The sequence below is a fragment of the Siniperca chuatsi genome, linkage group LG24 (genome assembly GCF_020085105.1).
Source record: "Siniperca chuatsi isolate FFG_IHB_CAS linkage group LG24, ASM2008510v1, whole genome shotgun sequence".
In the NCBI taxonomy this organism is placed as follows: Eukaryota; Metazoa; Chordata; class Actinopteri; order Centrarchiformes; family Sinipercidae; genus Siniperca; species Siniperca chuatsi.
The window spans coordinates 9,379,722-9,395,933 of NC_058065.1; the positions used below are offsets into that span (position 1 = coordinate 9,379,722).

Genomic DNA, 16,212 nt, shown 5'->3' on the forward strand with positions numbered 1-16,212 from the left:
GACAGTGCTTTTCAGGTGTGTATGCGTATGTGTGTTGTACTGACTTGTACAGGTCCGGCTGTGGTTGTTCACACTCTATGGTAGCGTTGATGGAGTCCACCTCCTTCTCTGTGTTGTAAGCTTTGGTGTCCTGAACTGCATAGTATGTCTTGGAGGGGAGGATGGAAAAAACATTGAGAGGAAGGAGAAAATGGATGGGTAAATAAAAAGAGAGGAAGAGGGATGTCAGGTTGGATAAGTGAACTAACTGTACATTAATACACACACACACACACACTGTACACACCTTGTGGCTGCTCTCTCCGTCCAGACTGGCTGTAGTAACATAGCAGGTACCATCATCTCGGGACGTGGAAAGAAGGATGAGGTCGCACGGAAAAGTCTCATTTTCTTCCACGAAGACGACATCTCCAACCTGAGACAGACCGATAGAGAGGAGGCATCCTGTTTGTATTAACTGTGTCTTTAGTAAAACTCACTGTAACAAACTAAGATTTTGAGTTTTTAAATCCATTTTCTTCATGTTACTATTTTCATTTCAATGTGTATCTGTTCATATCACTCAGGTCACATGAGAGTAAACATAAACACGGGTCAACTTGATGACTCAAGCAAACAATGTGGAAGATTTTACACACCAAGACAACAGGGTCAAATTTGTCTCTACCCTTTGTTTGCTCTGGTCACACAAACTAGTTTGTTAGATTTGATACATTAAGGAGGGAGGAGAAGTTAGGTGAAAGCTGAAATGAAATGTACCAGATCTACTGACTTTCCAACAGGGTGTGAATGAAAAACAACCTCGTAGATGTAGCGTCTTCAAGGGTGACATGCTGCTTATCCCGTTAGTATTGCCAATGCACTTTCTACTAATACACATTGCCTAACAAGCTAACCTTCTGCTTTTCCACCTGTGAACCTCTCCAAGTTCATTCAACAGTCGCAAACATTTGTTCTCTCACAGGACTGTTGATCCTGTAACAGATCATCTGTTATATTAGCTGCGGTTTTACTCTCTGAATATATTACATAAACTACATTAATGTAACAGACTTTAACAGTGAAATTGCTCTCAAATGTAGGCCCACACACACACACACACACACACACACACACACACACACACACACAGCTTAGTAGCAGGAAAATCCCTCGGCATGAGCCCATAAAACAAATGCACCAAAGCTCTGTTCATGTTATATGGGGTGAGAGTGATTTATCTGGTGACACATACACACACACACACAAACACACACATACATACCCTGAGCTTGCGACTTTGTTTGCGGACCACTTTCCCGTGCTCCACCACGTGGACAGGACACTGGTTGATAGAGTTATCTGCTTTGTGTCTCAACCAGTCCTCATAACCCTGACAGAGAGAGACAGAGAGGGTGGGATGTAAAAATTATGTGATGAAGTGTGTGTAGGTTTTGCTGGTGGTGTAGTGTTTAATGTCAATAAAGCAAAGTGAAGTGAAATTAAATCGGTCGTGAAAACCTTTGAGTCTCACCTGTTTAATGGCGGTGACTGTGATGACAAAGAAGAGCGGCAGTCCGCTGGTGATTGGACTGGTGGGAGTGTCAATGATCAACTGAAGTGACACATTTAGTGGAGAATAATATATCAAAACCACTGACAGCTTTAAAGGGAATATAACAAGTAATATCTGACCTTTACAGGGAGGTAATAACAAGTACAAAAATATTGATGGACCTAATCTCCTCTCCTACACTCACAGACAAATAATGGCTCTTTTGATTACATTGGGTGAAAATTTATAGCTGCATTCACCAGCTATAAAGTTAGTATAGTATTCTACTATACTCCTGGAATAGGGGAATACAGTGAGTTCAACTACAGCAACAGTTGCTTTTCATCTGCAAAGCTTTTAATCAAAAGATTTTTTTGCCTGTTTTCTTATGTACCCTTTAAAGGTTTATTATTATTGTTATTTGTATTTTTCCTACTCGTTTCTTGCCAAATTGTATGACATGTCACTCAGAATTAGGGCTGCACAATTAATCGAAATATTATCGTCAAGTGCAATATCCAAATCTTATTTTTTGAAAGGTCAATGTGTGACAAAACAGCATTATAATGGAGTACTGTAGTGCTGCAGAGATGCCCCGGCCTGCAAATCTTGTTCTCCAGATGTAAGACAACATGTTTGTTTAGTACAGACCCCAACAAATGTCACATCATCATAATAGCGTTTTCAGAGAAAATTTAAATTGTGATGCAAAAATGATCATTCCCACAAATCATGAATCATATCACAATCATAATATCTGTCAAAATAATCGCAATTAGATATTTTTTTTTACCATATCGTGCAGCCCTACTCAGAATAAATACATAAAATCAGACCTTTAATTTAAGGAATTTTTAGTGTGATGGTTTCTCTCTTAGAACTATTATACTACGTTACCAAAATGATAAACATAAGAAAACAATCTATATGTAAAGTATCAAATGATTCCGGTGGGAAAACTATATCATTGCAGCACTACCAATAAGATAAATAAACAAATATAGAATATTATTCAAAACAACACAGCAAGTTAGATAATATCGACCAGAATGCGAACGTCAAAATTGAAATGACAAATGTATTAATCAGAAATTTCAAAATGGTTCTTAAAAGCATTTAATTACAGCATACTGTAGAAGCATGCTTTGCAGAAACAAAAGCAGTGGAAAGACAGGAAAATATACGTTAAAAAGTCTGCAATTAATGTAAAAGTAAACAGAAAAAGCTTTTACCTGAACCAGAAATATGATGAGAAAGTAGAAGTTGGCGACTCTCCTGAACTGCTCAAACATATTCTTAGGGATGAAGTTCCAAAATGTATACTGGAAACATGAGACAGTTCAGTCAAACAAAACATTGAGTGTCAGTGTTCAAATCCCAGCACTTAAAAAGGGGCCACACTGTTATCAGCAGCTATCCATGTCAGATCCAGTGGGAACAAGTTCCAAACAGACTCAGGGTGACACAAAATCATATGCAGATAGTTTGAAACTTTATATTTTTACCCAGGCACCATGAGGAAACATAATGTCATATTTCTTTGATAAAGCACATAGGACAATGCAAACACAATCAAATGCCAATAGGGTCTGAATAAAGTAGATTAAAAGATACTTTTTAAGTGATTTTACCATGAGTAGGTCTGGATATTTCAATAAGGACAAAGACAAGTTTGAAGAGTACTATAGTAAAAACTATTCTTTCATGTCATGTCTTTTTGTTCTCCAATCTATGCTGTTTCAGTGAGACCTTAATAAAGTGTGTTTTGATGTTTGTGTGGGTGTTTTAACTGACCTTCGAGGAGACTATTCTGTTGTCAGGGTATCTTTGTTGTATAAAGGCCTCAGTTCCTGGAGGAGGCTCCTTGTTTCCAATGTAAATTGTCCTGCTGTCCACCCAGTTCTCCTCACCAACACACTGCAGGAAGAAAAAACAAAACAAAAGCAAGTTTGAGTTTGTGCTGGAGCATACACATGTGTGTGTGCTTCTTGTAACGTCAGTTTTGATTTTAAATGGTATTTTGTAGGTGATATGCAGTGTGGTTCCAAGCTCTGAATTTATATTCAACAACATCTGTCATTTTTATTGGACTCCTAAAGTTAACTAGGTTTTCATGGGAGATAAATAAATGTATGATGATCCTGTACATTCACACACACTCCTACACAGAGTTAAAATGAATGAGTAATTTCTCCTCAATGAATGAGAGCTTTTGTTACCACAGATACACAGACCTGCATGTGATTTAGACTGGAATGCAGAATACACACCTACACACACACACACACACACACACACACACACACAGACTGATAAGACACCTGAAGGCCTTTGCTCTTTTGACATCTCTTTGTTTTTCCCCTCATTATTTTTTCTTTCTTATCATCAAGGTGAAAAATAAAAACTGGATAAAGGACAAGCCTGTTGGAAGTGAATTTTGTAACTGGTCTTTTACTCATTCTTCCACTATGTACCGGAAACTCTGAAAGTTTAGCTCCAATGGAAAAACACTAACTCTGAAAACTGTGAAAAACAGATAACTCATGTAGTTTCGCCACATAAAGCAATATAGTACATTTCCACCAAATATGACCAGTGATACAAGTTATGTAGTGCACAGGAGGCTTCTGGAGTGCTTCTCAGTAATGGTCCCTCTGTATAATATGTAAAATTTAATTAATTAAAAAAAAGAAAAGACACTAAACATTTTGTGCATATAAAAACAACATTTAAGCGTAACATGAAACACAAAATGACCTCTAAAGATGAACTTGCTGCAGTGGGGATCAAACTCAAAAGGCTTTTTCTGAACAGCCTTCAGCAATTCAGATTTCATGTCCAAGCTGTAAACTTTGCTGCCGAGCAGTGAGCAGACACATTTCAGTTTGCTGGTTGAAACCGCATTTGTTGCTTTTATCACATTTACATTCAATAAGGAAGCAGTGGTGAGGATACCAATGATAGACTTACCCCATTTTCTGCATTTTTCTATTTCCTGCTGCTGTTTAAGTATCTCCACAACATTAAGGATCCAAAGAATGTATTCATTAACTTTTTATTTTTCTAATAAAAATTACATTCTTATAACTACAAATCCCAACAGACAGTTATTTAAACAAGAACTAATAGATATTAGACTGGAGAGGCTGTTGGTGTGGTATTCTAATACTCCAGTTAAACCCTTCAGACAGGACTGGACTCGAATGAAACACACACACACACACACACACACACACACACACACACACACTTTATGACCAGCTGGTTTTGGGAACACACATTATTCAAGTGCTATCTCCATGCAGTCCACCAATCCTATGAAAACACCAGTTCTCATAGTCAACAAAACTAGGGCTGCAACTAATGATTATTTTCATTATCGATTACTCTGCTGGTTATTTTCTGGATTCATTGTTTATTCGTTTTGTCAAAAAATGTCCAGTATAATTTCCCAAAGTCCAACGTGGTGTCTTCAAATTCATATCTTATCATAAAACCTTTTTTTTGGCGAGATTTCTGCTTTGTTTTTCCAAATTCCTGGTGTTTCCACTCTGTTTTTTATGTGCATATGTAATGTTTTAAAATGAGAATGGTCATTAACAGCTTCAGTCAAACAGATCGAACCCTTTCCAGAGGGCTTTCATGTCATGTCATAGCAGGCCATAGCCATCTTTAAGCACCTGTCACTGTAGTAATGAGGGGCCGGCCTGGGCGAGCAAGCTGAAATCTAAACACACCTAATCCTTTCTCTCTGTTGTCTCTCTCTCTTTCACTCATGAAATATTTTCTATACATGTCCAATGGCTGTCAATAACAACACACACACATTCACACAGGCTAACAAGAGGTGACAGTAATCTGTGGCCTGTGAATGAGATTGAGTGTCAAGGGGCTGCATGGCCCAGTTTCTATACTCTCTCTCTCTCACACACACACAGTAACTGGTTTACTCACTGCTCTAAGATTACCTTGTTTAAGATGGAGAGCTATTTATATCCTGTGGCCTCTAACTCTCTAAGGGAGAGCAAGGAATGGAAACAGGAAAATTGAAAGCAAAGGAAAATTATTGTACGAATAAAAATGGATATCTTCAAGACATACATACACTATACATCGTCCCTACTTCCCTGTCTTCATTGCCCTCTTCTTTACCCTCTGAAGGTCAGTATTGATGCCGTATTGAGACAGAAGATGCAAAACTAGCAGCTGATTTACGTGCTGACATTCAGTGTTACTACAATCACTTTGGGTTATGTGTTTCCAGTAAACAGCCCGTTCTAAAATAAATATATAATCAAACCAACATCATATCCATCATATCAGAGGAAGAGGACCACACCAACTGACTGATATCTGATTTACACTGAAGGAGGAGATGAAAACCAGATAGCATGGACAGCTTGCCAACTCTGTCGCCCACACAGTGTTACTGTTCCTCCTCTTCTCTCCCACCTGCCTGCTCCGTCTGCTTCACCTAACACATTTCTTACACACTTCCTGTTAGTGGTCTGCATATGGAACAGAGGACATTACACAGGAACACACAAGCACAGTGTATTATCAGTAAAGTCTGACATGCAGTAAATTAAAGTACAGTATTTTATAGTGAAAGAAGTGCCTAGTTTCCTGCTGGTTCTGACCACACACACATGGAAGTGAGCAATTCATCCTAGTGAGCTATAATATTATACAGTATAATTTTTCACTATTTTCTAAAATTGTATAGACACATATCAAAAAATAATCAACAGGTTAATCGATAATGAAAATAATCATTGGTTGGAGTGCTACTGACCTGATTCTTAATCAAATGACACAATGACACAAAAATACTGGATTTGATTTTTGACAATGAATCTGTATCAATCCTCAAACTGTACTATGTGCAGGAGCAAATCACTACTGTATCATATAAACAATGACTGACTGTATGAAAATTAGGATTATTACATGAATATCAGTGTTGGTCAGACACAGTGTATGAAAACAGATGGCACTGACTGAGAATCAGTAGGCCTCCTCTCTTACTGTCAGCTCTTCCATTTTGCCCATAATGCAACTTTATTGGTTTTCTCACCTCTTTCCTCTCCATCTCTCACCACAACCTGGATGGCCTCTAAGCAGACAATCTCTCCTATCGATTATGTTTAGCTTTCATCCGGATTCAAGCTCTTTACATGAAAGCCTGTGTGTGTTTAATCAAATAAAATAGCATCTTCACAAAATAAAAGCTGGGCTTATAAAATAAAACTGCCCTGTATTCGCTCGGCCCTTTAGCCTGGATGTAACTGGAGACTTTGGGCTGTTTTGGACCTTGATAATCACTTTTAGCAGCGTTTCATGTGACAGGACACGGCAGGTTTCAGGGGTGTATTTATAGTTGGAAGAAAAACATTTGTGGTCAGAGGGATGGAGAGAGCTCACAGGCTTTGTTTCTGTCCGTCTCACTCAGCACCCACATACACTTTCCTTAAAGCCACGTTAGTAGAAAGCGCAGGGAGGCTTTCAGGGATCTCACACACACACACACAAACACACAAAGGCAAGCACATCCCTGCAACATTAAACATGTATGAGAGCAGGCATACACATACAATAACACACAATGATACCTCTGTAGTCACTGGTCTACAGGGTATTGAGACAGAAAGATGACGAAACTCATCCAAAGTGAGAACAATACAGTTGGGGTCATTTTAGTAATTAATTGGGTTGGGATTTAGGTTTAGGGTACATTTAAAGGAAGTACACACAGGTGCATAGAGAAGTCATGTGTGTTTTGAAAAAGTGAAAGAATGAATGTTATTTTTAAAAGCATTATACCTTTTGAACTGAGAGTGCAACAGCTGGGTTTCCTATGTCACGACTGCCTCAGTCAGTAAATGAAAAAAAATTATTGTGTAACTGATTAAATCTGATATCAAGGATACCTTCATTTGTCTTTCTGTAATTTTGAGATATGCCTAAAGGTTTGTGTAAACATCTACGTTGTGAAAGTGTGTGTGTGAAAGTGTGAAGTGAAAGAATTGTTACCAAATGCTGGCTTCACAGAAATCCCCCTCTTATGGACTACAATGGAAAAAATGACCTACGCCCTTCAACTACAGAAAGACAACTGTGAAAAATACTGGACGAGATGGGATTGTTACTCTTGTGAAACACAAAATTTTAAAATTCTTCAGTTTAATGAACTATACCTGTGCATCTGACTGCATTCCTTGTCATCATGTTTCTGTTTAAATGTAAATGTCAAAAAAACTGCAGATGCATCCAATGAAGCACATCACTCAGATTTCAAACTTCAACTATCACATCCTAATGACTTAAATCTTTACTTAAATGTGTCAACAAGTTGGTGCTTTAAAAATCACACGGGACCCAAACAAAGCATTAGAGAGCAAGAAACTGAAGCCCCACTGTAATCAGGAACAGAGGACCATATTGTAAACAGGAAAAGCTGGACCCACCCACTCACACAGAGGACGCACTCCCCGAAGCAAGCTGCCATCCTCCCTCCACCCCCAACCTCACCAGCACCACCAGAGACACAGAGGAGAGAAAGATTCAGGGGGTATTTGATGTGGAACACTGGAGGTGTGTGTGTGTATGTTAGGCAGCAGATATCTAATGTCACAGAAAACTTTGAAAACATCCTCTAAATTTCCCATTTCGATTAGATTAGGCATACTTCTATGTTTGTGCTCCAGGAGAAAATTAATTTCCACAGCCAGGCAAATGCATTAAAATCCATTATTACACTAACACATGACTTAGACACACATCAAAAACACACAATTACAGAGCATAGGCAAAGCAATATAAACCATTACCATCACCATTTACTGCAAAAAACGACCTATTAAACAGATGAACAGAAATTGCTGTGCTGCTTGTCTGACAAAATCAGCATGAACACAGTGTAATGACAATACGTGTATTATCTGATTGCTATACTGACATTTTAAATGAGTGATCACAGAGAGGGTTGGAGGCAACTTTAAATTTACTGCCTCACAGCACCGAAGCAAGCATACGTTGTTGTTTGTAGTATGCTGGCTTAGTGCAGAAGTTCTCTTCCCTCCATATTGTAATTTTCCTATTGTTACTTCTTCCTACTCTGTACACATGACATCTATTGCACCCCTCCTCTCTTGCTCTCTTGAAGTTTATTTTTCCTGTTAAAGGTTTTTTTTTTTTTAGGACTTTTTCCTTATTTGAATTCCAAGGATAGAGGGTGTGGTATGCTGTACAGATTGCAAAGCCATTTGAGGCAAATTTGTGATTTTTGGCTATAATAATAAAACTGACTTGGAAAACTTAAGAGAAATAGATGTATGTTCAAATTTAGCTTAGTGTGGACGTACTCAGGGATATTCACACTGGTATAACACACTGTTCGAAGCTACTGTATGAATTTCAGACTTTAGAAAACAACTTAAGTATAAAAGTGGTATTCAGTCTCTGCAGTCATACTATAGTTATTAGTGCTGTATGATGCCTGGCAAATAAAGATAACATTTACAGGACACTGCAAGCAGGAAAGAGGAATCACTGCAACACACACAAATGACTATTGTTTGTCTGCAGCTTTAAAGGCTGAGCTGTTGTTCGACTGATGACCAATCCCAAAGTATTTTATCTCCCACTGCAACAGGCAGCGCTGAAAATAAGTCAACAAAACCTACGGACAGCAACCTGCTCTTTGTGATACCGTTGAAAGACACGCACACTTCACACACTTTCACAATGAAATTCTGTGACATATATCAGGGTTGTATATGCAAACACGATCGAACACATGCACACACGCCTCATGAGTGTGTGTTATCTCTCTGCTGCCACTGAGCTACAGAGATAAGAGAAATCCTGTCCCCTTTCCTGAATCACTAAGCATTAAATACAGACATATAGTGTGTGCTAGCATGTGTGAGTCTGCCTGTTGACTACTGCACTTGAGATTAGGTGTAAAATGTTTTGGCTAAAAGGGGGAAAAGGATAAATAAATGCAGGGGTGTGGAGATTGGTTGAGTCCTTCTAGAGAGTGCTTTAGCAGAGCATTTTCCAAAGTCACCACTTTCTTCATGGCTGTTCCCAATGGACTCAAAGTTTAAAAAAAGGCACCAGAGCAGGTTGAAAATAACAGCGAACACGTACTTTCTTGTGTTTTATATGAACGTGTAAATCTTGAGCTGTATGCCAGCTGGTAGGCCTGGGAGGCAGTAAAGTGATTAACTGCTGCAGCATGTTCATCCACACAAAAAAAAAAACACAACGCAAATGATATGGAAGATTAAAGATTTAATATCAACCCGCCTGCGCTGTGTATATTGTTATCTTATATGTGTATGTGATATTCTGATAAACGTTCTGATGATCTGTGTGTGACAGTCTGGGTGTGTGTGTGTTACCTGAGTTACAGATTACATACCAGCTGTGCTCCCCATCTGTCACTATGTCGTTCAGCCTCACCCGGGCAAACAGCCCAGATCAAGTTAAGATAAGATAAATAGATAAATCCTCATCATCCACCTTCCAACGTCACTCTTCAACCTTTAACCATGACGGTGTGTTCACACTGTGAAGAAAACAGTCAGCAGAGTCTGTGTTTAGAGCTGAGTGTCCGGTAAAATCTAATGATAAGTGGATACTCAAAAAGCTGTCAGGATGATAAAAGCTGCCCACAGAGGAGCTTTCTATGACAATCAGCAGCCAATCAGAGCTCTGTGATTCCAAGTAGTTGATATTTTTAATTTACCCTGTAAGCAAAATAGATGTAAAGTTGAAAAAGGTATCCAGTTACTATGATTAATATTGTGCTTGTTTCCACTATTGGAAACCTCATGAATTTCTGTAAAAAAGAGAAAACCGACAAAACATTTTATAAGCAACTTGGAAATGTTCCAGACATTCACTGAAGTTCTGCTTTCTGCTGATGAAGACTGTGTGGTATGGTTGAAAGATCTGGAAAAGGCTAGTAAGTCCTTGACCTTGAGTTAGGGTGTTTTGTCATTTCCAAAAAACATTCAATGCTTAACTTTAAGACAAAAAAAATGCTATGGATGGAATCATAACAGCTACTGACATCGCATATCAACAGATTATCTCCATGACAACTGAGCAAACTCACGCCGCTGATGAAGACCTTGTGATACGGTTTTGAAAAAGCTAGTAAGCGGACTTTGAGTTGGGAGCTTCTTCTCTGAAGCAATCAAGATGCTATGATTTAAGTTTATTTATAACTGGAATACTAATAGTACTATAATGCTTTTTTATGCTATGTTAATTTAACCTAATCTGCATTCTTTAATTTAGAGAATTCATTTGCAAGTGATATATCTGCCCCCAGATTTTCCAGCAAACACAGCAAAGTTTTAACACATTTCTATAATCTTTTCATGAATTTCCACACTTATGTCAGAGCACTTCTAGAAAATGTTCTCTTTTCTTGTACAGTAGTTAATGCTGCTTTTCTAAACAGATGAACAATCTAGTTTCAGCTTTTGAAGTCTAACTCTCCAATTTTCATTCAATAAAAGAAAAAGGTGTCACCCAAAAGCTACATCCTTTCATCACCAACCACAAATGAAAAATCCAGAAAACAGTGTTCCGACATGGCGTTTTCACAAAATGATCACACACGTGAGATCAGAACAGGGAGGGGCAGGGCAAAACCACCACAAATCCCCAGCAGTGATACCTCTGGCTCAGTTATGTGTCCCAACAAATGCCTGTAAGGAAGAGGGAGACATGAACCTCCATGCATGTTACACCTTAATAGTGATGCTCCTCGCTGGCTCCTGGCGACTGTGTCTATCAGAGGAAACACTACACTACACTCTACTCGTGCAGGCCAGATTGAGGAGGGGAAAAAAAGCATACAACACCTTCAAAAAGCCAATACAACTCCAGAAAAAGAGAAATTACTGACTCATGTTTAAAAATAAAAATCTGTGACTGTGCTACTGTTGTGTGTGTGGAGAGTAAACAGCAAGCCACTCTGGCATTACCAGAGAGAGGACAGAATACTAATCAGTTAAAACCAAGCCAGTCTATAAAGCAAACTGTCTGTGTGTGTGTGTGTGTGTCTCTAGGGGATTTAGTGATCTAACCCCTCTAGTCCTCACTGCTTTGTAACCATCCACACACACGCACACACACTGATGGCTCGATCACATGAGAGCGCTGCTGGTATTAATCAGAGTCAGTGGACCTTACGATTCAGCATTTGTACTGGTGTGTGTGTGTTTCTGCGTGTGTGAAACACCAACTGATACTATCATAACTCTACACCTGCATGCCCTTACAAGTATCTGAAAAGGACAGTTAGAAGAAGGAAAAGTACAGAGAAAAAGAGGGAAAACACAGAATGACTTATATAGAAAGTCCTGCAGTTTGTTTGAAAGATTTCAATAGAGTAACAAGTCAGTACTCTATGATCTGACATTGTAACAAACTGCAAATAGCTTTTTAGCCTATTTTTTATATTGTTGTTTTTTATATTTGAGCTACCACTTCTACAATTAACTTTGCCAATATTACGACTGCTGCTACTGTTGTTACTAATGTCACCACTGCTACATGTAGCATTAGGTTATTGTTACTACTTGCTATACTTCTACTATGACTGTTATGATTACTGCAATTGCTGCTACAATTAGCAATACTTATATTTTTATTACAACCACTACAACTCCTTCTCTTACCACTAGTAAAAACATAACAACAACAACTACTACTCCTCCTATTATTACTGATATGTTTATTTAGCCTAAATTTACTACCTTGATCTAAGTACAGTCACTTCATGCAGTAAGATCCATCCAATAAAACCTGAGTAATCACTGTCTCAATAAGTGACTCTGCTGAGTAATGTTTTGAACCTCCTGAGCTTCCATTAACTCTCCGCTCTGATGAATGATTGAGGGTGTCGCTTAAAGTGACAGGCGGATGCTCCAACCCTCAATGTGGAATGTCAAACACATACACACTACATACTAAAACACCTGGATCATAATACAAAATCATAATACGGTGAGGGAGTGGCTGTTTTTTTGTTGTCCATAATACATGTGATTACTTGGATTAATGAATCAAAGTGACATGACAACAACAGGTGCTAGTAGACTGCAGTGATTCGCTAGGAGATATAGGGCTTGGCGTCCTAGATGGTGAGGTAATACAAATAACTAGTTATCCTTTCAGGAGATTTTATATAATTAATACTTGAAATGTTCCATTAATGTCATATCCATGGTGAAATTAAAATAATGATAAAGTGTGAACAAGGCTTTACTTTCTCTGAAAATTATCAAAGTTTAAGACATATTAGATTGACACAGGACTAAAAAAAAAGATGCTGAAATAGACATTGACCTGCTTCCATTACCTATGTGGGTCAGCAGACCAGTGTACAGCTGTGTGTGTGAGTGTGTGCTGGTTTGTTTTGAGGTTTGAAGGAGTCAAAGTGCTGTGTAACTTGGTTTTTGAAAGTTGTTATATAAATATTATTATTTATTATTAACGAGCGCACACACCAGGTTGCTCTATTAGTGCTCTGTTATTACTTGGTGCTATGACACGATTTCTTTCAAAGAATATATACAGTTTAATCTTATCTCACACAGATACATGTATGGATACACAAATACATCATTATGTGGTTTCACAGAGGTAGTTTTATCTTAGTCCACCAACACATTCCACTCTCACAAGACCAACCTTTCCTGCTGAATTACTGTTGCTCTCTTTGATAAATGTTTGAAACTGGGAGAGAAATGGGGCAAATGTAGAGGAGTAGAGAGGAGAGGAATGGTGTAACCTCAGTGCTTCTGTCAGCTATACAGAGAAATTCATTAACCTGGTTTTCACGGAGCAGATCTCGGTAGGAAACTGGAATAATACGCCTGCTTTACCACACTGCACGCATGATTGCTAGCTCTAGATTTAAATTTTACCACTTTGATGACCCAAAATGACAAATTCAATGTTTTCCCAAGGTATTGAAGAACCTCTGCGGCAGCATTATTACACCTATCACTGAAAGCTATTCTAATGGAATTGCTAGTTATAAGCTGCTTTAAGCAGTTATTGCGCTCAGTGAAGTAGATGCAGGATATATGCAAGGTGGAAGGCAGACCATCTAATAGACCAACCACTGTGTTCTCCTCAGAGCTGGATAGAAGACCATTGTTGTGGATTTCCTGTGGATAAGCACAGTCATTCTTTGGATGGCAAGGGAGTAAACTTACACACTGGTTATACTTGCTTCATTGTGTGTATGTGAGAGGGAGGGACTGGAAGGGAGTGCTGCTGATGGTCACATGATCCCCCATGACTAGACCTAATGCTGAATTCAGGTCACATGGGAATAAATGTCAAAGGCTTGATGGATTATAGTAACAACTTGGAAGCTTTCAGTGCTCTAGCTACTGTTGATCACCTGATGACAATTGTGAATGTCAGAACTGAGGAAGTCAGTAAGTCGCTGGGTAGTAGCCTTTCATAAAGCTGAGGTGGACAGTCCTTTTGTATAAGAATTGTACAATCATTTCCATGACACACAAATGCAGCACAATAAAAAGCTGTTTTCACCTTTGCTCTCCTTTACTCTCACTGTTCAGCAGTTAGTAGATTACAAAATGCCAATGATTCAGCTCACCATGAATGCACCTCGGCTTGCAAAAATCACATAGAAAAGATGACCAGTGTGACTCAGTGTCAGACGGTCAAAACATTTTTCGTGAGTCTGGGATTAGGGCAACTCACTGAAAGTGTCCAAAAATCACCAGACAGAAGTCTGCTAGAGTAGCAGTAAACTTTGTTCCAATAATTTAAAAAGTAATTTACTCTAAACAGCCATTTCTTTCTCTGTCTTCCCAGCATTAAAAAACAACTCAACTAACACACATAGCACATACAGTCTTTGGATGTGAAAACTACAAATGAACAAATCTTGATACACAGTAACAAGCTTGTAGATTGGCACATCAGGTGGACGGACACAGAAACACAGAAACTCTCACTGAATCCAACCAATTCCAGTAAATACGCAATCAAAAATAATTAGTAAGTGGTGAAGAAAGATCTACATGCATCTGTAATTAAGTGACTGTTCTAGATCCCTCAGCAAACTCTTCAGTTAAACATGTCTGTGTTTGTGTGAGTACCCAGGTCACACTAAGTGCCTGCATTGATCTGTGGACACTCAGCTCACTTTAAATAACTCCAACACTGCCATTGAAAGGCAGTAGGCTCTTATTAATGGGTCAATCACAAGTTTTACATTAGGTATGTTGAAAAAACATCAAATATTTAGTGAATACAGCAAAATATGATCGTTTCTGTGCTGGATATGGTCTGGACAATAATTTTTTCCCAGTTATTCTGACTGATTAGACCTCATCACAGGTTGAAGTCAGTATGTGTTTATTCATATGGAATGATTTTTGCTATGTGCAGTGTGTAACAGATAATAGTATGTCAGGATGACGCAGAACCCCAGATCCCAGCATGTGGGAAATATATGAGCGCTGGTAAAACCACATAGTATTGCAGAGAAAAAAGTAATTCCACATACTTGGGAAAGACACTTTCTTGCCAAGAGTTAGATGAGAAGATTGATACCACTCTCATGTCTACCCGTTAAATATGAAGCTACAGCCAGGAGACAGCTTAGCTTAGCACAAAGACTGGAAACCGGGGGAAACAGTTCTGTCCAGAGGGGGAAAAAACTCCACATACCAGCACCTCTAAAGCTCACCAATTCACATGTTATATCTTTGTCAAAAAACAAAGACTAAAAAGGATTATTTGTGGTTTTTAAGGGTTCTGTGCTGGACTATTTCTTGGCCGGGAGCAGTAACTTCCTGGAGTCTCTTCTGGTTGCCTAGCAACCTCACAGTAACAACAAGACTCTTCCCGCAACTCCATTAAGCTTTAATGGACAGACACGAGAGTGGTATCAATTTTCTCATTTAACTCTGGACATGACAGCGAATAAGTGTTTAACTCTTCATTTAACTGTACTGGCTACGTCAAGACAGAAATTATTTTTTTGTTGAGTGCCTCTCTTTGTTACAGCACTATGCTAGCACTGCACTTTGTGTTACAGTAACATGTGGAGCTTTTATAGTCTATATACTCAGTAAAACAAATGGAGTCACCTGTGCACAGTCACATAGAATCAGCTGCTTGATGCATATAGTACCGAAAAACATGAGCAATGTGTAATCCACCGCACACTGAAATAAACAGATTTTTCTTTCATATTTAATAATTTTGTTTTTACTGATATCTGACCATCTAACTACAAAGCACTTAGGGTAGAAGCCATAATGCATTTATATTATTGGTAACAACATGCATTTCTGTTCATCAGGCATTTTTATTTTCCTTAGGGTGACAGTGCTATTAGCTGCTGGTCTAGTGTACATGTGTTTTACCTCACTCTGTTGGTGCTTTCACTTCCTGCTGTAAAGTAATGCTGTCTGCTTGTCTCCCAGGAGCTCAGAGAAAAGTACCAAAATGCTTTTAATACTTTTTATCTACCTCCAATGTGTTTATTTCCCAACTTTCCGTTCTCTCTGTCTGTCTCCTACTCGTTAATGAGAGCACTTCTCGGTCTTCTCTAATGTTTGTCCTGTAGGGACACTGCTGCTTAATGGTGGTCATTACACGGT

At 38.6% G+C, this 16,212-nt stretch overlaps 1 protein-coding gene across 6 annotated transcripts in view; it reads right to left on the reverse strand.

Moving 5' to 3' along the window:
* Positions 1-16,212, reverse strand: part of atp11a (ATPase phospholipid transporting 11A) — a 55,741-nt gene that overhangs the window by 23,822 nt on the left and 15,707 nt on the right. For all 6 annotated transcript variants that reach the window (XM_044187848.1, XM_044187846.1, XM_044187847.1 and 3 more), the window contains exons 2-7: positions 3,329-3,451; positions 2,767-2,856; positions 1,514-1,594; positions 1,265-1,372; positions 287-415; positions 45-148 (exon numbers count right to left, since the gene is read on the reverse strand). In XM_044187848.1, coding sequence (XP_044043783.1) covers positions 45-148; positions 287-415; positions 1,265-1,372; positions 1,514-1,594; positions 2,767-2,856; positions 3,329-3,451 — 635 coding nt within the window. The remainder of the gene's footprint in view (positions 1-44; positions 149-286; positions 416-1,264; positions 1,373-1,513; positions 1,595-2,766; positions 2,857-3,328; positions 3,452-16,212) is intronic.